This window comes from Anoplolepis gracilipes, chromosome 2 (assembly GCF_047496725.1).
Source record: "Anoplolepis gracilipes chromosome 2, ASM4749672v1, whole genome shotgun sequence".
NCBI lineage: Eukaryota > Metazoa > Arthropoda > Insecta > Hymenoptera > Formicidae > Anoplolepis > Anoplolepis gracilipes.
The window spans coordinates 5,176,848-5,199,118 of NC_132971.1; the positions used below are offsets into that span (position 1 = coordinate 5,176,848).

Genomic DNA, 22,271 nt, shown 5'->3' on the forward strand with positions numbered 1-22,271 from the left:
CCTTATGTAGAAAACTCTTCTTCATCTCTTGCTAGAACATGCAGAAGAACAAAAGAACAAAAGAAAAATTGTAGAGAAACAAATTGATGTTACAAAATTAAAAGAAAACCCTTCAATTATTATACTTTGCACAAATGTTACTGGCAGTCACAGACCACAACACTTTATGATAACGTTTATGTATAACCATAAATATGAGAATGAAAATCAAGGAGTGTCAAAACATCGTGAGAGATATATATGTATATATTCTTCAGTCTTCTAAGTGTTTCCTTCAAATTTTTGTTTGAATGATTGTTTAATGTGTTGTTAGCAGCATTTCAAGCATTATTATTTAAAACAGATCTATAAATCTTAAAAGCAGCCTCGAAAACACAGCCTTTTTCAGTTATTTATATAATTTCTATGTATGTACACACACACACATTCTCTCTCTCTCTCTCTCTCTCTCTCTCTATATATATATATATATATATATATATATATATATATATATATATATACATACATATATACATATACACACACACACAACGCTATAATACGTACGCTTGGGCGCCGTAACTAGAGCCGTATCATAGTCACGCGCTCAAGAGGCAAATGAAAGTGTACAATTTGTAAATTTATATTAAATTTAATTTACATTACATTACTAAAATTATATCCACAGAAAGTGGTTAAGGCAATAATATTCAATTAGGAAGGAGACTTTTTAATAATTTTAGTATAAATAGTAGTGATAGACTTATACATATAACGTTAAGACATAATACGAAAAAAATATATGTATAATAAAATTAATACCATTACGCGTATATTGCCAATTTCTTTTTTAATAAAACTGTTAGAGGAATAGTTTTGATTAATATATATAAGTAATAAGAAGAAAAACAGACCAAACAATTACAAATGTAAATTTATCCAACTATTTATTGAAAAATTACAATGATGTAACAGCGATCGACATAAAAGAAATGTCTAATTACCAATATCCGGGTGTACTGTCTGTACTGCATATTGATTGATCGCATTGACTGTTTCTATCGAAACCAGTCTATAACTTATCGCGCACAAATTATAAGAAAAGTCAGGATATAAAAAAATATATGTTTCATTAATCTCGTCTTCTTTTGTAATAGATTTGGATAATATTCTTTATATTTTTGTCGATAAAATTTGTATAAAAATAATCTTTAATGAGAGTACAATTGTTAGTTTGTAAAATATTCTACCATTTTCGTTAATAGTTTTTTCGCTTTTCGAGAGCTTTGCATGAATGGATCAGTGAACGATGAATAATCGTCGTAAATGTAACTGCAAATATGACTAATGTTTAATGATTTGTGATTGCGTGTATGTGTCTGTATATGTATGTGATTGAGAAAATTGAAGTTTCCTCACTATAAGATAAAACAAGTACCTTATAAAAAAACTGCATGATATCCCGCTCCATAAAATTGTACAAAAGTTTATACACTAGAGATATATATATAAAAGAAAACATTGAAATATTATGCATTTACGAATACATAATTTTGTTATTGCTACGGTACTATTTACGCCTATACTCGGTAATTGTATGATGGATCGGAATGGAATACATTATCTTTTTCAGGATACAATATGAATGATCGGAAATTAGAATGAATATTGATATTCGTCGGGCAGTGCAGAATCGTTACTGCTCCTCAAAACGCCAATATGTTATATTAGACGACATATACAAATTCGCGTCGTATTTAAAATGGTATTTCTATTTAAAATCGCGCCCAACAATTTGTTTTATTTTATTCAATCTTTCTATGGACTATTGACAAGACGGATAATGATCCGCGATTTGACGCATTGCCACGGAATAAAAAGTATACACCATACATTCAGTAAACAGTTGTAACAATGATCTAACATACGAGTAAAAACGAGAGAAATCTTAAACAAGTATCAATATTTTGGTATCTGCGATTCTTTCAGTTTCACGGTGCACGCAATCTTAAACTTTCATCTAATAACGTTACGTGTGCGTTTAATAACCTTCTTCCTGTGGATCAGTATGTAATCCAGTCTTCAGAATTGGACTAAATATCGACATTTTTGTCAACCAACGCCAACACCTGTCAGAATGTTACCTTTCAAATGGTGATATTGAACAATGGACACATGAACATTTGTATTATCATCTAATCGTCATTATCACTATTAATTCGATCATCTATATCTTTATACGTATTATCCTCATATCAGCTATCGGGAACCTAGGATCAAGCAATAATTAAGAAAGAATTAATAGAATGAATTGATTTAGTAATATAAGATTTCTTTTTTTTTGTTCTTACCTTCCACTGTAACTGAGTGCCCACTTCGTAAAGTTCTTTGAGTGTTTCCCTAAGTGTGCCACAGCTTTCCAGTTCTTTGTACTTACGATACAATTCTAAGGCTGCTCGCGCGTCCTCTGCCGAATCGTGAGTTTCGGACTGAATCTTTTTACCCAAAAAGTGCCAAGTCAAGAAACGTAACGACACCATACGATGATGAGGTAAATGGAATAATAAAACTGTATCTACTATTTGTTCCGGTGGTACTACCAAATTTATTACCCTATAACATTTACACATAAATAAATCAATTGTCACACTAATGAATCACTGTCACAAATATCAGTGTGTGTAAATAGTGTTTTACCTAAAATCATTTTTTAGACCGTGGCCGACGAAGATTATGCCATTGTCCACTAAAAATCTTAATTTTTGATACGTCGATTTCAGAGTAGTGAGATGTTTGCTACTAAAGTTCGCGTCTAAATCACCCGGTTGAATCCCACTGAATTTTGTCAAATAGTCGACTACTTGTTCTTGAGTGCTTATGTAATCATCTATAAACGGTGTACCTTCCAATGGACCTTGTCTATTTGTAAAAAAGTAAGGAAAAGATTGAAATTTAAAACTTTACAAACATCATCATTAAATGCATTTCTCTAATCGGAAAGAAATTAAAATCTTTATTTATAAAACCGTATTATTACTACTTAATGATAATTCATACCCGCGTATGCAAGTGATTCGCGCTACGGACATATGGCTTGGTTTTATAGTCGACATTTTTCCATCGCTCCGCAACTCGGATTCTTCTTGATTTAAAGTAACGAATTCTGCATCGATCCCCACCAATTCTCCTATAATAATAATTCCATCATTTGCAAGACAATCTATCGTAGAGAATTAAGCAAGATTGGTTGTGTCAAAATTACAAAAAAATGAAATTTACCTTTCTTAGGCATTTCGTCCGATGCTAAAGGGGTAAATGTAATACCTCTTGTCCCGCCACTGCGCGCAATACACTTATCTTCGCCAAACACATCGTATGTAAGAGGACTGACATATGGTGCCGGTTCGGGTGCAGGTATCGCCGTGTAATGAAGCACACACGGTACTTTCCAATCGAGATTAAACCACACTGCTTCTTGTGGTGTCACCGGTGATATGCTATAAATTCAGTGTTGTAATAAATGATGTTAAAGCACATTTCATAAAGGACTCACCAAAAATCGTTGAAAATGTACCACTGCGAGACAGGGTTGCCCGATGATCGTACGTGATAATTTGGTCCAACTCGTAATAAAGTTACAATGTTTCTTCGTTCCTCGTTATTCTTATCGTCGATGTAACAAACGACAGCACTGAGACCGTACTGTACTTTTTGAATATTATTAAAGATGTCTGAATTTGTACTTTTCGCCTCGTTTATCTCCGAATTCGATACTGTATTACAATTTTCGACGTTGTTAGAATCTTCGTCATTATTATCTTCGACATTGTTGTCGGAAACTGTTCGTATTGTTTTGTCGTCTTGCCCATTCTCCATCACGCTTGTTTGCGCGGATTGTGTATCATTCATTGATTCGTTTCTTGGTTCATTAATTTTTTTAACCGACATCTCGCCGTTTTCTTCAAGAGAGATCTCTATGTTGTGAGGTATCCAGGAATGCGAGTAATACAAATGACTAGGAGGCGATGTAACAGGCGCCGTTGACGAGGTAGACGAAGTAGAAGGTGATGTTAATAATTTTTCCGTCTCTGTATGTTTAACAATAATTAACGTTTTACATAAAATAATATATTAAATATAAAAAGATTTAATATTGTGTACCTGAATCGCGACCAACGTGTCTGAATCGACATCCAACTCTTGTACAATTATTGCCATATCGACAGGGTTTCGCAGTAACAGGCACAGGACTAGAGCTGGGACTACTTTCCTTTCCCGTCAACACATTTTGTACTACAATATCCATTTGATTTTGCCAAAACGCCTTATCCTGTAACAATTCAATCTCTATTAATTTTGCATCAATGAGACGCAATGTGAGATTTTATTTTATATTACTTTGATTCTGTATGTATTATGATTTAATCTTGTGTTGTACCTGTTGAGTATCTAAGCCACAATTTAGGGCCAGTATTTGAGGTAGTTTAGTCAATTGTCGAGACTGGAGGGTAGGTGTAAATTTTTGGCAACTGTCACACCATGCGGGTGTAATTTTCTCAGGTCTTAAACTGCGGGCAAGAACACTTGTAAACGGTACCTCTTCAGCTACAAAAAATAAATCTTGTATTCAGGCATGAGTATTAAACTATGACTATACAAAAAGTTAGTGTTGAGTGTATAAAACATATCGAAACTTTGAAATTCTATTTCTAAAAGTGTATTTCGAACAATACATTACTATTTATTGAGTTTTATAATTTTAAAAACTTACAATGTAAAAATTATGTTAAATATTTATTATAATAAGTTATATCGTCAGATTTCGACAATTTTTTTACATTTTTTTGTCTTAAAATAGTCAAATTCACATGCAAAATAAATATGCAGTCAAAGTTTCAAATATTTTACACGCTACACTCGCTTTTCGCGTTCAGCTTTAGATATATTAAAGTAGCTTACAAGAATTGACTATTTCCGGATAAACTAAATTACAAAGTAACATAATGGAATGTTTCGTAGCTTCTTGCCCACATTTGAGACAGCGATGTATGTGCATTTGTTCAGATCCAAATAGATGACTAATCTCTGTTTCATCATCTCGCACTTCAGTCTCTTCGGCAGACTTCTTGGTGTTTTTATCTACTCGTAATAAATGTGTATTTAAGGATAAAATAAGTGAGTATTATTAACACGTTAATCACAATTAAATAAAACAATTTGTTCAATGAATAAGTGTCTAATATCTTCACAGCAATATTTACTTATTGAATATATATATATATATATATATATATATATATATATATATATACATATAAATAAGTTTTGATGTTTTGTAATAATAGTAATAATTAATTTAAATATATATATATATATTTTTTTTTTCTTTACAAAATTTAGAATATCGTATTTTGCTTGATAATTTGTAGAGTTCGATTTTTAAATAATATAATACAAAACATAGATATCATCGAGATATATATAAAAAAACTAATTATTTTCTTTCAAATATTAAATAATTTAACATTATTCAATATTATCATATTTATACTTTTAACACACATAAACGTCAATCATATTTAGGTTCCAAGATTCCAGCACTTGTATAAAAGCAAGATCATGCAACTTTTAGAAAGTAAGATATAAGGGACTGGCTGCTCTTCTTACTATAAAAAATACAAAATATATAATAAAGCATACTAAGGAGCAACAAAAAGCATTTTGTCGCAACATATTGATTTAATATAAGATCAATAAAGAACTATGTTCCAAAAAAAAAAAATAAAAAATATGCACGTCGGTGCATATACAGAAAGCTCCAATTGTGATATCTTAAAAATACAAGAAATATCCTAATAAAATATCCTATTAAAATAAAGATAATTCTGCAATCATCATAGATTGTGCTTACAATAATACAGCATAATTTTCAGTTGCCTCTCGTTTTTCTTCAGATACGTTATTGGAGCTTTGGATCGAATAAATAGGACAAATAATCACATAAAAATTGAAAAATAAACACAAAAAAGTGCCCAGTGCAAAGGTTACACATGAATTGTGTTTACCTTTCGATGTGATCCACATATATTTACCATCCTCCTCCTGTTTCCTCTTTTTTTTCCTTTCGTCATCATGGCTTCTATATCGAGAACCGAGATCCTCAAGAATACTAGGAAAATCCTGTTCGTTATAAACAAATGGAGGATATTTGGAGCCCGATTTAAGTCGCGCTGCCTCCTCTTCTTCCTGCTGCCGTTTCCTAGTTTCCAGTATCTCGTAGTGTATTTGATGTAGAATGAATCGATTCCAGCTCTAACATAAAAAATTTGCATGCTATAAATAATGTTTGTAAGAGTTTAATTTGTAGTCTATTTTTCTCACATCAAATATAAAAAATATATGTTTATAATATATCTGAAATGATTATTTACGCAAAATTATTAAAATTTAATTATATAATTTACGTGGTTTTTTTACGCCAAGTATTTTAATTATCATACTTGTATAAGTCTAATCAGACTGATTTTTTTCTTGGCTTCTGGATGCAAATCGCTCAGTATGAGTCCTAGAGCCGCCGCTTCCGGGACCGTCCTAAAAGCTCTTAGGAAATTCGCAGCTTGACAGGGTAATCCTCGTGATATATCCAACATGTGAAACAAGAATCCCAATTCGCAAGAAAGACAGAATTCTCGTTGGCACGAATGTGAGAGCAATGCTATTCTTACAGGCTCGCAATAGTATAGCAACTGCAAAGCACGAATATATATATATATACATATATATATATATATATATGTCTGAATATATAATCGGTGATACTTGCTCTATTCATTCTCTGATTTATTTGAATCTCTATGGTTTTATCGAGCTGCACTTACCTGCAGCATAGCATTGCAATAACTATTGGGAAGAGTGGCCTCCAGACCGCAAAAGCTGGTTCGATTATATTGATCGAAATCAAAATCGTCATAACCGAGTCGTGAATATTTCAACTCGATTTTACGATAACGTTTAGGTATGGCCACAAAAGTGCCGTCGTCCGTTTTACACCGTGAATCCCCCGCGAAAGATTTCGTGACTAAACCACGTTGTTTTTCCAAATTGTACGGTATCTGCAAAAGAGGTATTATTTATTTTTATTCCACTGAAAATATGCTTCGGATATATAATGTCTTATGAAATTTTCGCTATGCGTTTCACGCGAGATCGTACAGTTTCGTGGGATAGAGAAAGTATAATTTTAGAAATTGTGAAAAAATAAATAATACCTATTAAAAAAGAGAACGCGTTGAAGGGAACTGAACTGATAACATGGCGCATCATATTAAAGTTACGCATATACTGTTGTACGTGTTCATATACAACCTTTATTATTTCACTCAAGTACAACTTCGAGATTATACAGAGATTTTATACGGAACATATATTCTACGTGTACAAATCTACTAATAGCCTATGAAGAGATTATTGAGCAGAAATCATTAAACAAAAACGAATAAAATGCATCGATCACAAACATATTGTGCGATATTGCGGAATTGAAGGCAGTAGAGTATCACACTGGTTGATAATATATAGTATAGGAATTGTGGAAGAGCATTCGGGAGACGATATATTGAAATATTTATTCACGTTTCTCTTCTTCTTTACGTAGAGCATTCTGTAAACGTCAACACAAATAACTATAACAGAAATTAAATCTTATACTATCGATATAATATTCAACGCATATTTTTTCTTATTAGACACTGCCATGCGTAATTTTTCTGAAAAATATTCTTCACAATATTCTTCAAAATATTCAAATAATGATGACATATAGATTTATATTAAAGAATTATACCTCTGTACAATGTGTTTCTCTGTAAAGCAAGGAAAATTATATTTATTGTCTCAAATTTATTAATCAACTAAAGTAACTAAAAGTCCAGCTTTATATTCATAATATACTTTTTAATAGAAATTAAAAAAAAAAAAAAAGAATTATTTTAATATGTATAAATTACATTATATATATTATAATAAAAAAGATATATAGTATTATGATAAACTTCATATTATTTCTATATTATAATGTCTGTAAATTATAATATATTATGCCACACATATACTTCTATATTTAGACCAATAACAAAAATATATATATATATATATATATATATATATATATATATATATATTTAGAATTTTCTTATAATTTTTATGCAGTGTAATACTTTAATGTATCTATAATAGACACATTTTTATTATACATTATTTCATTTATTTGTTATAATTGGCACATTATCAAAAATATTGGATTTTTTAGAATTTGATATATATATATATATATATATATATATATATGTGTGTGTGTGTGTGTGTATACATATTAAAATATAACTGGATATCAATGAACAAAAATTTGTCTTTCAAATTTAATTTTAATCACTTTTAGAAATATGCTTTTGCATGTTAATTCATTATTGCTCAACTTTTACACCTATCCATACAAACATAATGTATAAATGTAAAATATTAATTTAAAAAAATATAAACTTTTGCACAAATGTCATTGTCAAAAGAATGTTTTTAATAAAGAGAAGTTGATAATTTTTATTAATAATGAATGATGTGATAGTAATGGTATGACGGTATTAGTATTTTGTATAATTTTTAAATATTTTGTCTCTCATATTGATCATATCATACATTAATAATGTATAAAACAAAATAATGAAAAGAGCCAAAGATTTTAATCTTTATATAGTTCATATTTATATACTTGAAAACTGTGAATTTTCTATATTGTAAAATTAAAAGAATATGTTGGACTAGTTTACGAAAATATATCACGTTTTTTTACAGACTACAATGATTATCACGAAATTTTATCAGTCTTAATCACATTATAGCAAATTCTCCTTTTTCTAAAAAATTACATATTTTAACCATATTAACTGTTATTATTAACCATAATAAGCCTTAATCTCATGTCATAACAGTGTATTGTTTCAGTTAATCACGCCAAAATCTAAAACTATCAAAGATATAAAGAAGCACATTTATGTTAATTTACTTTTGAGGTATATTAGATAGCAATTTTTTTTAACTATAGAAGCGGTAATTAATTAAATTAAATAATTAAATTCGATATTAAATCATAAGCAGAATCTACTTTTCCCGAATTTGATAAAAAAATAGATGAAATTATTAAAAATATATAAACGGAGTTTAAAATAATTTAAGAAAAAATGGAGGAGAATATTGTGTGTGTGGTATAGGTGTGTGTAACAGAGTGGGAGAATATTGTTTCCTCACTTGATTTCTGCGAAAAGCCTGAGGATTTGGCGCATATCCTATTGTTCCCTGCATTTTCATTGTGCGTAAAATTTCGGGATCTATTGCTGGAGTTTTCCTATAAAAAAAAAAAAAATTTATTTATTTATTTCCCTTTTTTAAAAAAACAGGAGCCTATATAATATACACGTACCTATAAACCTTTTTTAAAAATTCTTCTGGCCAATCACTTAAAAGTGGTTGATCAGAATATATCATCGGTATTGTACTAAATGGTGTAACATCATCATCAAAAGGAATCGATGGTAGTGTCTCAATTGGATCAGCAAATTCCGTAGGTCTAAATTAAAAAAATATATATTTATCATATATTTTCAATATATACATAACAGTTTAATAATTTGTACAATCAATTATATATTTATATTTTCTAATTATATTTATAAAACAAATATATTTATTTTGTGTATATAATTTCATATATATAATACAAATCATGTTAAATAATTTTAGAGTATATAGAAATAATTTATTTTGGAATATTTTTTCCAAATTTATTTAAAAAATAATTGTGCACTAACCTTGAAAATGTATTAAATTGAGGTTCTGGATTATTGGTAGACATTAGATGTATAGAACCCGCCGAATCTCCAAAGCAAAGACACTGAGATGTGGAAGCTACATCAAATGATAATATCGCCGCTCCGCCAGTGGCAACCTAATAATATATATATATATATATATATATATATATTTCTATATATGTTAATCTCTTTAAATTTATTCTTTTATCACAAGATCTTTTAAACATCATGAAAATGTATATAAAAAAAATTTACCTGATACAAACATGTCATTGATGGTTGTACATTGGCATATATTGTATCAAGTAGTTGCATTTGTCCTAGTGGCGACACTACTGCGAGACGACTGGAATAACTTGGTAGAAACTTTAATAAAAGTGGATATACCATAGTAGTCACCGGACTTAATGCTCTCATTTGTCTCAGATCATAGGCCATTAAAAATCGATCAACAGTAAGGCCCTGACGACTAAACATGGAATATGATGCATAAATATATAAATATAAATATTATTTAAAAATTCTCTAATCATCTTATAGCTCACCTATTGCTAAACCCACAAGTAACAAGATAATTTCCCTGAACATCAAAATCACTTAAGGAACCACTATGTGTGTCTAAAGTATGTTCTACTGATAATGTATTTGGGTCCCTGAGATCTATTCGTCCTGCAGGATTACCAGCACAGATAAGTCTACTGTGTTGTCTCAATATCGCACAACCATTTTCTCCTACATCTACCTGTAAGTACAAGATATAACATTATATCGACTTGAGATTAATCTAACATCTAACTCTCTAACTAATTTTTTCTTACTAATCCAGTCTCCTTTCCTCTAGTAAGGTTAAAATCGATTATTTTATCCTGATGTCCACCCATGAGTAATCTGGTCGGAGAGATTTGCAACATACACTGCATATCATTCATATTTGTTGACCTATAACAGCCTAGGTTTGCTCAAATCTGTAAACAATATTACTAATATAATATCAACATACGTGTGTGTAAATATAGGTATGCCTCGTCGCAGTTGACATCTCAATATACTCTGAGTCAACACTAAGATCCCTTCATCTACAGGATGAATATGTCGTATTTCTTGAGTCGCATGGACTTGAAAAGAGGTATATTTTTGTAAACCAGGCCCATAATAAGATGTTACGTGGCCCTATAACAAATTAATGTCACTAAACACAATAAATATCTCAAAATAAAAAAAAGCCCAAATAAATAATATACCCCTTGATTCCCCATCCACATAAGCTCCTCAATCGTATCGAAAGTGGCAGTGGAAACTCCAAATCTATCTCCGCCATCAGCGAGTAATGTTCTAGTTTCATGAAACTCAGCCCCTGCAAAATCTTCTCCAAACTGCTCTGTTGCAGGTACATACTCATCTCCAGGTACGACATAATTACATTCCTCCCCTGGAATAAGAACCAGTTGAAAAGTCTATATTCTTGATATACTTTATCCCAGAAAAAAAACAAGCAGAAAGATATTTCTGTGAATAATTTATCTCTGCATAAAATTTTTTTCTCAACTTTTATAAAAGATATATTTGATATAGAAAAAAAAAAAAAAAAACAAAACCACATTTAATATCACAATAAAATAACACAAAATACCTAACAATTTATTAGTTATATTTTTATAACTTATATCTTTTTTTACAATCATTATATCTTATTTTTGAATATTTTATATATTTATTGTGTAGTAAATAAAAATAAAATATATAAAAAATGCATGCTATATAAACATATGTGCTCCGACAATATATCAATTTAGGTTGTATTGTCATTAAAAAAAAGTCAAAATAATTTTTTACTTTAATTTGTTTGCAAGATAAAAACACACATATATTATCGGTTTTTACGATAAGAACGATATCAAATTTGACCGTCTGTTTGACACTCACGATATTCAGCCTTGAGAGTAACAATTGTTTGTCGACTTCTTCGCATAACGAAGAAACAGCTGATGTCAGCTGATATATATCGCTATGATACTTCACATATGAGCGTTCGAAAGCAAACGAATGTCAAAGGGAAAAACAAAGGACAAAAATCGCGAGTAGAATAACGCGAAACCAGAAATTTCGATACCAGCTCTTTTCCGTCAGACAGAATCCACGAAGAGAGACGTCTCCTGGCGTCTTTTATTCGGCACGTAAGTAGATGGAAAGAGTGCGAGCAAACGCGCGGGAACACACACACAATAATACAAAAGGATACTTACACAGTAGTTCTTGCTCCTCCTCGCCGCTACCATGGTCCGTGGGCTCTACGGTGGGATCGTAGTGGCCCAACACCGGGTAATCCATAATAAGTGCTTGCTATCTTCAGGCTACGTCGTCGCGAAGCATCGAGGCGTCAGTCAGGGCGACAATCGGGCGAGAATCAGCGTCCCGACCACGGTGATCGGGTCCTTTATCATAACACACCACGTAACACACGCACGTACACACACTCACGCAACACAGGGACACGCACCCGAACGCACTTTAGTCGCCTTGGCAACTGTGCAACAAGCGAGACACTTTGCGCACCTTCTTACCGCGATCCTACGTCCTACGTGCCGGAAACCTAACCTAACGGACGGTCGCGCGTCATAATGCGCGCTTTTTGTCGCCACAATTCTTTACGCACTGAGAAAACTGCGTCGTACACCGCAATCGCGATTTAACTCACGATCGCGCCTTCGTGCGCGTTCCACGGACAAGGACATGTACAGCGGCCTTGAGCCTCGCGACATCTGGAAATAGCAGGTGCGTGATGCGTGACTCCGTAGAGCCGCCAACGAGAGCTCGCTGAATCGAGAAGCGCGCGCGCGAATTTTGATCTCCACTAAATGAATAACTAAATTATTCAACAAATAGGTCCGAAGCACTAAATAATAAAATGTTAGGAATAGGAATTAACTATTCAATTAAATATTATAAATATTTAATATTTAATTCCTAATATTTTTCTATTGTGCATTGGACCTTAAGTTCTATATTACCTTTACATGTAACTCAATAATCTAATTTGAAAAGAATTGAAGCAAGAAATATAAACTTTTTAGGAAATGTCACATATTTATACATTTTTTCTATAATTTCTAAATTACAATTATATAATATTTAAAAATTACAAAAACTTTATATTTTTATAAAATTTTTTTATTCATGAGCCAGGTGTAGAATCGTTAGTGTAATAAATTATATTATCATACTGTATCAATTGTTTTAAATATGAGGCAAAAAAATATATGGCACTGTTAATATATGTATGTATGTACACAATTGTATATACACATATTGTATGTACATAAATTAAATAAAAAATATTGAAAAGTAAATATTATTTCAAACATTTCTAATACATACAACAAATAAGCAAACGTCATACGAACAACTGAAACATCATTATTCTGATCCATGTATTTTTACATCCGTAATCCAAGAGATTAAATTAATGCATGTCTCTTGCTCTAAATAAATATAACCTATAACTAGCCCTTCAAAAATACCTAGAAGTACTCCAACAAGTACATCCAATATATGATGTCTTCTCAATAATAATCTAGACATACATACAGAGAAGGACCATGCCAGTAAAGGTGGTGCGCATATCAAAGATATGGACCATAGATAGAAGAAGAAATATATAATAAACGTAGCACGAGATGCATGTCCAGATGGAAAGGAATATTTATCAGGACCTATACTAAATGTGTCATCATTAGAGGTTGGCCGTCTTCTTCTTGTGATTGCCTTTATCACACCAACCAAAATAATGTCAAGCAACAATCCTGAAATAATATTTTTCGTTTTTATATACATATATATTGTACAAATTTTAAGCAATAGGAGAATATTACTTACCTATTAAAAAATTTACTTGCATTTGATACAAACTTGTGCTATTCAGAACCCAAATTAATACGAGAGAAGTTGCTAACCAAGGTATACCATGACATGATATCTATAAGAAACAGTAATTAAAATAGATATAATTAAGGATATTTACTTAACAACAATTGATTATTAAAAGTATAAATAATATTATGCATACCTCTAATAATTTATAATGTACTTTCAACTGTTTTAAAGGTAAGAATTTTTCTGCTAACTTGACAAACTCGTCTGTCAAATAGGCATCTACTGCCAATACTTTCCTCAATAGTATTGGAATTTGTCTTTTCTCGGACTAAAAAGTATAAAATATTGTGGTTAATTATATTTCTTTATAAATAATTATATATATTCACAATAAAAAATAAATACAAATTCACTGATTAAAATCAATATTGTCATCTCAACAACATAATTTATAATAAAATGTGCATGTTATTACATTTAAATATTAATAAATGGTAATCACAGTAAAAAATATTAACACAAAAAATAATCAAGTGGAAATAATGAGCAAAAAATTAACAAATTACCATTTCCATATTGCTTCTCTTTGCTATTACGATAGCTGCTAAGATGATAAAAAATATCAAAAAATTGTTATCACAAACAAATTATATTATTTACAACGATAACAAGATAATGTGTAAGTTAAATAACCACAAAAAGAAGAGCGTATTCAACATATCAGCTGAAAGCTCTGAGATCACAACTAATAATGAGTTGTAAAGTAAACACATATTTATATGTGCGTATGTTGTATATATATTGTACGAAACAATATCTTAACTGTTCAACAGATGGCGCATACTGACATATTACTTCGTTTTTTCATTCTGTCACGTCTTTTATCAGTTTTTACTTTGCCGACAAAAGTAGAAACAGCTGATTACAGTCGGACTTTTTATCCTACCACCCTCTTATGCTACGAACCTCTTATCCTACGACAAAAAATCCTCTCATGCTACGACCGCGAAAAGCGAATTATACCCCCACTCTCAAATTTTTGTCGTAGGATCAGATGTTTAAGGAGAAGATTTCGAAAATGTCGTAGGATAAGAGGTCCGACTGTATTAAACAATAATATTTGTGTTAAATTAATATTTTGCTGTAAACGGACAAAATCCAGTATTAAGCGCATTATAAAAGAATATCAATTATGTTTTCACACATTTTCTATATTTTTTAAAAATATAAATACATATATTGCATAGAGAAAAGAAAGATAAAGACGGTGTGAAAAAAAAAGAGACAGAAAGAGACAAGTTTTATATTTATTTCTTTTATATTTATTTTAATTATATTTTTATACTTACAACTTTTTAATGTCCATTTTCTTGAATTAATTAAAATACATGATACTTTATTAATTTTAAATCATCCTTCGCAATGGATAATAAAATATTAAAAGTATATTCTGGAAATATTTTATTCTTCTTGCACGAATATATTTCTTTATTTTCACATGTACCTTGTGCAATGACATAAATGTTAAAGAGCGTATCACAGTTTTGAAAACGTAATTATAGTCGCTAGTCACATCATATTCGTGTATTAGTGACATAGTACAATATACATATACGAATATATAATCTATAATTTATAATCATATTTTTCATATATATCACATGAAAGAGAAAGACACAGGAGGCAAGATGTTCACAGGAATAAGTTTATGGAGGGCTCGTTGATACAGAGATTATATCTTCTGATTATGAAAATACATCGGAATAATTCTTTCAAAATTATTTACAATTTTGCAAAATTATTATCTAGTATATTCACTTGCATTTTTATGCATGATAGTTCATTGTTATGACTTTCATAGAAATACAACAATCTTCGTAACTCTTCTTAAGTTTTTTTTATGTAAATATATTTATAAATTTATATGGGAATATATAAATATGTTAAAGAAATATAATAAATGTTATACACGAATAAGAATATTCGATCGTTGTACTGTCACTTTAAAAATGCACATCTATTTAATAAAGTTTCGAAGAAAATATGCACCAGAAAAACATTATAAAAAAAATAATTCTTCCTTAGATTAATCACAATGAAAGTGTTGTGATTATCGTTGCTTTAGTTGCGAATAAAGTTATAAATATTATCTTGTTTTTGTATAAATTTTTTTATGATAACTATTAAAAACCTGGTATAATACTATTATAACAATAAAATAATGATAATAATTTATTACTTTAATAAATTATTACTAGAGTTAATTTGTAAAAATTAGTAGTTAGTTTTCATTTTTGATTATGTGATCTTAAAATATTATATTTTCAATGTGTAAAATAAAGATTATTTTATTAAGCATACTAGTCTTAATATGTGCTATATATAATAATAGCAAACTTTGGTCGTGCTTTATAGTATCCTTTGATTCTGCATATTAATAATTTTTCTCGAGTTAATATCAAAATATCACTTGGTTAGAAAGAACAATGAGTATGATATAAAAAGCGTCGCGGAGATGGAGCGCTACTTGTAAAGTCATCGTGAAGGATTGTATTGTAGGATACAACTGTGGATCCGTTACTCAGCGAAGGATTTTTCATGAAAGACGTTGCACGAGTATGAAAAAGATCATTGAACGTTGTGCAGTACACATGACCTGTTGACAAAAGTATATCTGTGAATTTTAAAACGTATCGATACGATATTTTTTATCTATCTGTAAAAATTATTATATTGAAGAGCAAAGCAGATAGAGTCGAAGACGCATACCCTGTTAGTTGTTATCGACGTAGATGCAAAGAATTCCATGAAATGATATACCACTGGAAAAACAAATATTTAATGTATCGTGTATCAAAAGAATATTACTCAGTATAAATTATGTAAACGTAATGCCTAAAAAAATGCATCTCTACCTATTCTCGTGCCGTCTCAATGACGTCGAATTAAACGGGTGCGATGATGAAGAGTGTTGATGACAATCCCGGTTTCTTCCTCTTCTTCAACCGCGTCGCGACTATTTGGCGTACCGCAAGCAGACGAAGTAGCAGCTTGTTTTGCTTGTGGCGTTGGAAACGAAGAGCGACGGATGAGCGGGGGTGGTCGTGCTCCTGAGAATGGATAATTAAATTTGTTCGTCTTACATCTGCCGCTAATTAAGTTACATAAAATGGCTTTGTACTGTTTGCGATAATTCGCACCATATCAGTGAGATGCTTTTTTGCCAATAATATATTTTAACCATTAAAAACATTATTATGAAAAATAATTGACAATTAATAGAATTGTATGTATATACAATAAATGAATTGATTACACACTTTCCATTTACCTAAAGTATTAGACATAGAATTAAATATTAATTTGTAGTTATTATAAACTAGATATTTTGATTCTCTCTTTTAAAAATATAAACAAAAATATATTTAATTCAATTCTAAAGGATTATTATAAGGATTATTATAATCAATGTAGAGTGTAATGAAATTGAATTGACTTTTTTATATGTTGCAGATATCTTTTTTTAATGTTTTTCTTGTACAATGAAATATTAAAAAATAATAATTAATTACTTTGCACATACCTAATAAACGCGATGTAGAACGGGGTGTTCCAGGTATGTCAAAAGACCTTTGACTCCTAATTAATTCTCTTGAAATGGGACGCTTTGTGCCGGGTAGGTCCACGGTGGTGGAGCACCTCCGTGAGAGAATCGTGCCTGCCCTAGACGAATCCTTATGCATTTTTGAAAAGAAAAGGTGCAATAGTTTTTCACGTATGCGTATCTATCCGAGCATCGAGAGACGGTCTTTACTCCGCGAGGAAAAGCGAAGTTTTATCCGCTTAGCCGTCGGTCTCTGCCGAATATCGCAATTAATTTCGTGTGGTGCAAATTATTAAAAGCTTAATTTGAATTCAAATTTAGAAACATGCAAATTGCGGATAGTAAATAATGTGCGCAAATAATTAAGAATAGTGTAATTGTTTGCGTTGAAATAAAGTATCAAATAAACGATGCGAATTAAAGAATTGAAATGAATTGAGTGATGTATATAATTTTATTTTTAAATAGAATATTTCAATAATTAAAGAAGAAAATTTAACGTAAAGTCATATTGTATTGTTTTCAAGAGGTGCAAGCAGAAGATTTTTTAAATATGCATTTTTGAGAGAAATTTTTCACTGACACAAGTTCCAATATGTGTTAATGACATTTTAACGATACTAAATTTCAACGCAAGACGAACTTAAAAATTTCTGTAATATGTGGCGCAGTACTTTATCTCTGGCGAAGCGTATTCGCAGTACTTCAATGAGAGCAGCTATGACTGATACGAGCAACATTGTCACAAGTATGTGACCTGCCACCGTAACGGACTTCATCTGACGCGTTTTCAAGATCTCTTCAGCGTTTTCTTTCATCTCTTCGTCGATGCGTCTCTTGGAAACGCAGGTTTTCTCCTCATCGTCTTCATCTTCTCCGCTATCTTCTTCTTCTTCAGAGTTGTCGTCATTATCATCGTCGTCATCGTCATCATCACAGTCGTCGTCATCCTCCTCGTACGTGCAATTTTCATCGTAATCGCTCATAAAAACCGACATCAAGCGATCTTCGTATTGTAGATTCGGACAGCGTTTTAATTTTCGATGATCCATCGGTATCACTGGCTCTTTTTCTTTCGTCGAGTCAACTAGGTCACTGTCATTGTTTGCATCCTCGTTTTGATCGGAATAATTCGTGTCGAATAACAATCGCAAGGGCAAGAACAGAAGCACACCAAATATCGTCAATATCAATAGAATGCTAACGTTAATGCCCGTCGACAATCGTTTCTCCGTCAGTCTGACAAAGTGTCGGCGACGCACCATGTTGTTTACCTAAATATTTTCAATTCACAGCCGGTACAATACAAAGTCTATCGGAGATTTCCATGGCAACGCGAGTTATTCAAACTTACGTGGCTTCTTCTAATCGAAAGCTAACCAGTATACAATTACAAATTAATTGACTTTACAAATTCAATTGTTATTGTCTAAACAATGGTATGTAAACACGACGATGCACTCTCGTTCGTATCTCTTTCCTTGTCTCGATGCAACTGTTGCGCGTACCGTCGTGCAAGTAATTCAGAGTGAACCTGGACGTTGCTGCAATATTGATTTCTCCAGGTGGACCAAGCACGTACGCGCAAGTCTGCCTCGCAAGTTTGCTCGTCGGTGGACACTTCACACATGTCGGTAATTAGATTATGTTTATGGTGAACAGATTTTCCACGGGCTTTTGAACACATTGAAGGACGGCCAAGAATACTTACGAATAGGTCAGATATTATTGGGGGAGCAGGAGAGATTTTTCTTCTCATCTTCAACGTAAGTTCCGAGGAGAAAAGCTCTGAACTGCAATGCATTTTAAAATCGATATGATGAATAATAATAACGATGAATAATAATAAATAAGTGCTAAGTGCTAAATATAATAGTTGTATTACGTAAACAAATGTGTAAAAACATTACTAAAATTTTATTTAATTTTTATTTTCAAATTTATTATTAGAAAAAAAAATTATATACAAGAACAGGAATATATAGGCGAAATATGTGAATGCACATGATGACGCGAGATAGAATTTAGACGAATAAAAAGTTTTCGATGCGAAGTTAAGTCATCGGAATGGATGTGTTTCCTATGGTTTCCTATTGAATGGAAGAAAGCGACAGCCACGATACGATCGCGCGGTAGTTCTCGAAAAACGTCCTCGGCTTCTCTAGTCGCGTGCATACATAAATAATATTAGACAATGTCAAATTAAAATTCGCATCTTTCTGCGAGTAACAATGGAGCATGGTGGACCAACAAAGGAAACGCCCGCCGTGATAGGACGAGTGGTAGTAGTAGCATCGTGTGGCGGCGGCATTTATAAAAGTAATAAAACAGTCGAACAACAACTCTTGTGAGAGAGAGAGAGAGAGTAAGCGGCAGCGGTGAAGAAAAGGGGAGACTGCCACGGGGAGAAAGGGCGAGGGTGAGCGGGATAAGCCGGGAGGTGAAAAGAGGAAGGCGGTAGAGAGAGCAACAGGCAAAACAGAGCAAAAGAGAGAGATGAAACACAGGAGAACAGCGACCCGACCCGACCGACCGGTAGCACAGCCAGCACACGTATATCTTGCTCTGCTACTCCGATTCTTCGAGGTTCTCATTGATGAACTCTCTCGTGCCTTCAGAGAAGCCTGATGATTGCACGCGAGAGACTTTTTTAAAAATAGCTGCGATTAGCCACCGGATGCGTGGACAAAGGAGGTCTATTAAGTAAAAGTAAAATAATAAGACATTTCTTGCATATAAAATGTGCAAAAAAAATAAATTCACGTATACATTTTCCACTTATTGCCTATTAGTCTCCAGATTATCATTTCGGCAGCATATATTTTGTTTTGTATGAAAGAAAATAAAAAATTACAAGTATATAAATATTTTAAATATATATATATTTATTTATAATTATATTAATTAAATAGTTAATGCAATTATTGAAACATTATAAGAGTCATACAATTTTATTTTGACCGATTCACAGAATCGAGAGAAGAGCATAAATTTATCATCAAAGTAGCTCCCATACCTACATATTACAAGAAGAACGGTGAGTTCATAATCTGTGAGCCATAATTATCTCGCACGGCACAATTATTTCGAGGAGCTTGCGAAGTGAACCCGGGTAAATCGATTATCGTATGCACCATGGGTGCGAAGATACGCTTCGAGATCATCGATTGAGCGATTTTTACAGGTCGACCGACAATGGCGAACGTAACAGGTTAGATAGGTTGAGAGCCAGGGTATGTAGAGCAGATGCTGAGCTCTCTGGCCATGGCAGTGGTGGCGGGATGCGTGATTTTTCACCGCCGACAACTCCTCCTTCGAGAAAGAGAGCCGTGCATTCCACCCCTCCCCATCTTCTTCGGGGCCTCTCCATCGTCTTCCCATCCCCGGGCACCTTCATCCTTCACTCTTCGTTCTTCGCGTCCGGCTAGCTCCCGCTCGCGCCGGCCAACGTACTGGACACGCCACTGGACACCAGTTGCACGATCTTAGATTTGCTGATCTCGCGTCCGGAGTGCACCGACACACGGAGGGAGATGCATGCGCCGGACGGGATGCACAGGGCGCGCCCGCGAGTCATTCTCGCAGTCGCGTGTGGCTCGCGATGAACTCGCGCGTATACGCACGCGAGTCACGCACAACCAAGAGCATTATCTATTGACATATCAGAAAATTTAGGAAGCCGTGAAATAGCGATACGTGCAGGAAGTACGCAATGATGAGAGTATCTATTAATATACGAGGAAATTGAAAATTCCAGGAAATGAGAAACTGTACATTCGCATGAGAGACATGACGAAAGTCTATCTAGCAACATATCAGAGGATATTAAAATCCTTATGAAATAACTTGTGAATACATATAATTTTGTTTGTAACAAAAATAAATTACTAATCTCTAAAACCTGGAAATCTTAGAAAACATTTCGTTAAAAATTTCTGCGTACAAATTTATCAATTAACAACATTCCAGATTTGTGTGTCATATTTAGATTACATATCAAATTATGAGAAAAAGATAATCAATAAACGTATACATAAATATTATATATTAATATTGCTTCCCTTACTTGTTCTATTTGAATTCCAATAGAACATGCAATTTGATACGACTATATTTATTTGCACAAACAAATCAAATAACAAATGAGATATAACTTTAATAAATATCATTTGTCTTTAAAGATAGATTATTATAGAGAAACCAGAAAATCGACATTTGATTTTATAATGTTTGATACACGATGCAAATCATATCAGTCAGATCCAACTTTTTCATAAAAGAATAATAATGATTTAAAAGCCTTATTTTTAAAATTCTACAAAAAACTTGATTTAAAAAAATATTACTTTCTTTATTTAGAATTTTATAAAGTGTAAACCTTATTATTGTACAACTTATTTCTAATTGAATTTGAATGCTTCTTGTAGATTATCGAATATGGTACGTCATTGAACAGATGCGTCTCTTAAATACGGCTTCGCGTGTCACGTCACGGCCGGAATGTAACGAGCACCTTTTCCGCCGTACTTTTTTTGCACGCCGTCGATCTTGACGAAGAGTAAAAAGGGGAGGGGATACGTGGCCTGTCGCAATTTCGTACCTAACTACCGGTATATTCCACCGGTATTAAATCACTCGCGCTCGTCGTAAAATATGTGCATCCAATTTGCGATATAACGCGCGTCTCGCAAGCCCGCGTTGGAATATTTACGCGAACGTTTGATTAGATTGATAGCATAATTACTGGCTGCCCGAAAATCGATTTGCGCTCTAAAGAGAGAGTAATGTGTCCGTGAATTTCCAAAGTTATTACTTGTTATGTTATATCAGTGTATGCGAATAACTCTGGATGAGGTGCGGAATGATCAGTAAAAATGGATCATCGCAAGATGAGTATCGTGTCTCATACACGGGGTCATTTATATATCACCACTATTTAAAATTCTAGCGTA

General features: G+C 32.2%; 3 protein-coding genes across 6 annotated transcripts; all 3 read right to left on the reverse strand.

The window, feature by feature from the left end:
• Positions 1–912: 912 nt before the first annotated feature.
• Positions 913–12,630, reverse strand: Pan2 (PAN2-PAN3 deadenylation complex catalytic subunit PAN2). 3 transcript variants are annotated; one of them, XM_072910131.1, is made up of 21 exons: positions 12,089–12,630; positions 11,087–11,274; positions 10,846–11,015; positions 10,664–10,784; positions 10,391–10,587; positions 10,101–10,314; positions 9,843–9,979; positions 9,455–9,601; positions 9,283–9,379; positions 6,861–7,094; positions 6,483–6,728; positions 6,048–6,294; positions 4,942–5,121; positions 4,421–4,587; positions 4,144–4,312; positions 3,536–4,070; positions 3,262–3,479; positions 3,040–3,169; positions 2,680–2,901; positions 2,334–2,595; positions 913–2,252 (listed from the first exon to the last, which is right to left on the reverse strand). In XM_072910131.1, exons 1-21 carry the CDS (start codon positions 12,171–12,173, stop codon positions 2,238–2,240), a joined length of 3,981 nt encoding a protein of 1,326 aa, XP_072766232.1. In that variant the 5' UTR covers positions 12,174–12,630; the 3' UTR covers positions 913–2,237. The 3 variants fall into 3 exon arrangements, with proteins under 3 accessions (XP_072766232.1, XP_072766235.1, XP_072766240.1); XM_072910134.1 differs by having other exon boundaries at positions 6,075–6,294; positions 12,089–12,629; XM_072910139.1 differs by lacking the exon at positions 12,089–12,630 and adding an exon at positions 11,769–12,015.
• A 609-nt stretch (positions 12,631–13,239) lies between these two features.
• Positions 13,240–14,479, reverse strand: LOC140675569 (polyisoprenoid diphosphate/phosphate phosphohydrolase PLPP6). The gene is made up of 4 exons (XM_072910161.1): positions 14,282–14,479; positions 13,909–14,043; positions 13,719–13,818; positions 13,240–13,645 (listed from the first exon to the last, which is right to left on the reverse strand). The coding sequence occupies exons 1-4, from the start codon at positions 14,288–14,290 to the stop codon at positions 13,260–13,262; spliced, it is 630 nt and encodes a 209-aa protein (XP_072766262.1). The 5' UTR covers positions 14,291–14,479; the 3' UTR covers positions 13,240–13,259.
• Positions 14,480–15,057: 578 nt separating this feature from the next.
• On the reverse strand, positions 15,058–18,834 carry LOC140675557 (uncharacterized). 2 transcript variants are annotated; one of them, XM_072910153.1, is made up of 6 exons: positions 18,674–18,834; positions 17,994–18,593; positions 17,299–17,449; positions 16,631–16,825; positions 16,485–16,537; positions 15,058–16,371 (listed from the first exon to the last, which is right to left on the reverse strand). In XM_072910153.1, the coding sequence occupies exons 2-4, from the start codon at positions 18,582–18,584 to the stop codon at positions 16,647–16,649; spliced, it is 921 nt and encodes a 306-aa protein (XP_072766254.1). In that variant the 5' UTR covers positions 18,585–18,593; positions 18,674–18,834; the 3' UTR covers positions 15,058–16,371; positions 16,485–16,537; positions 16,631–16,646. The 2 variants fall into 2 exon arrangements, with proteins under 2 accessions (XP_072766254.1, XP_072766247.1); XM_072910146.1 differs by having other exon boundaries at positions 17,994–18,834.
• Positions 18,835–22,271: the final 3,437 nt, after the last annotated feature.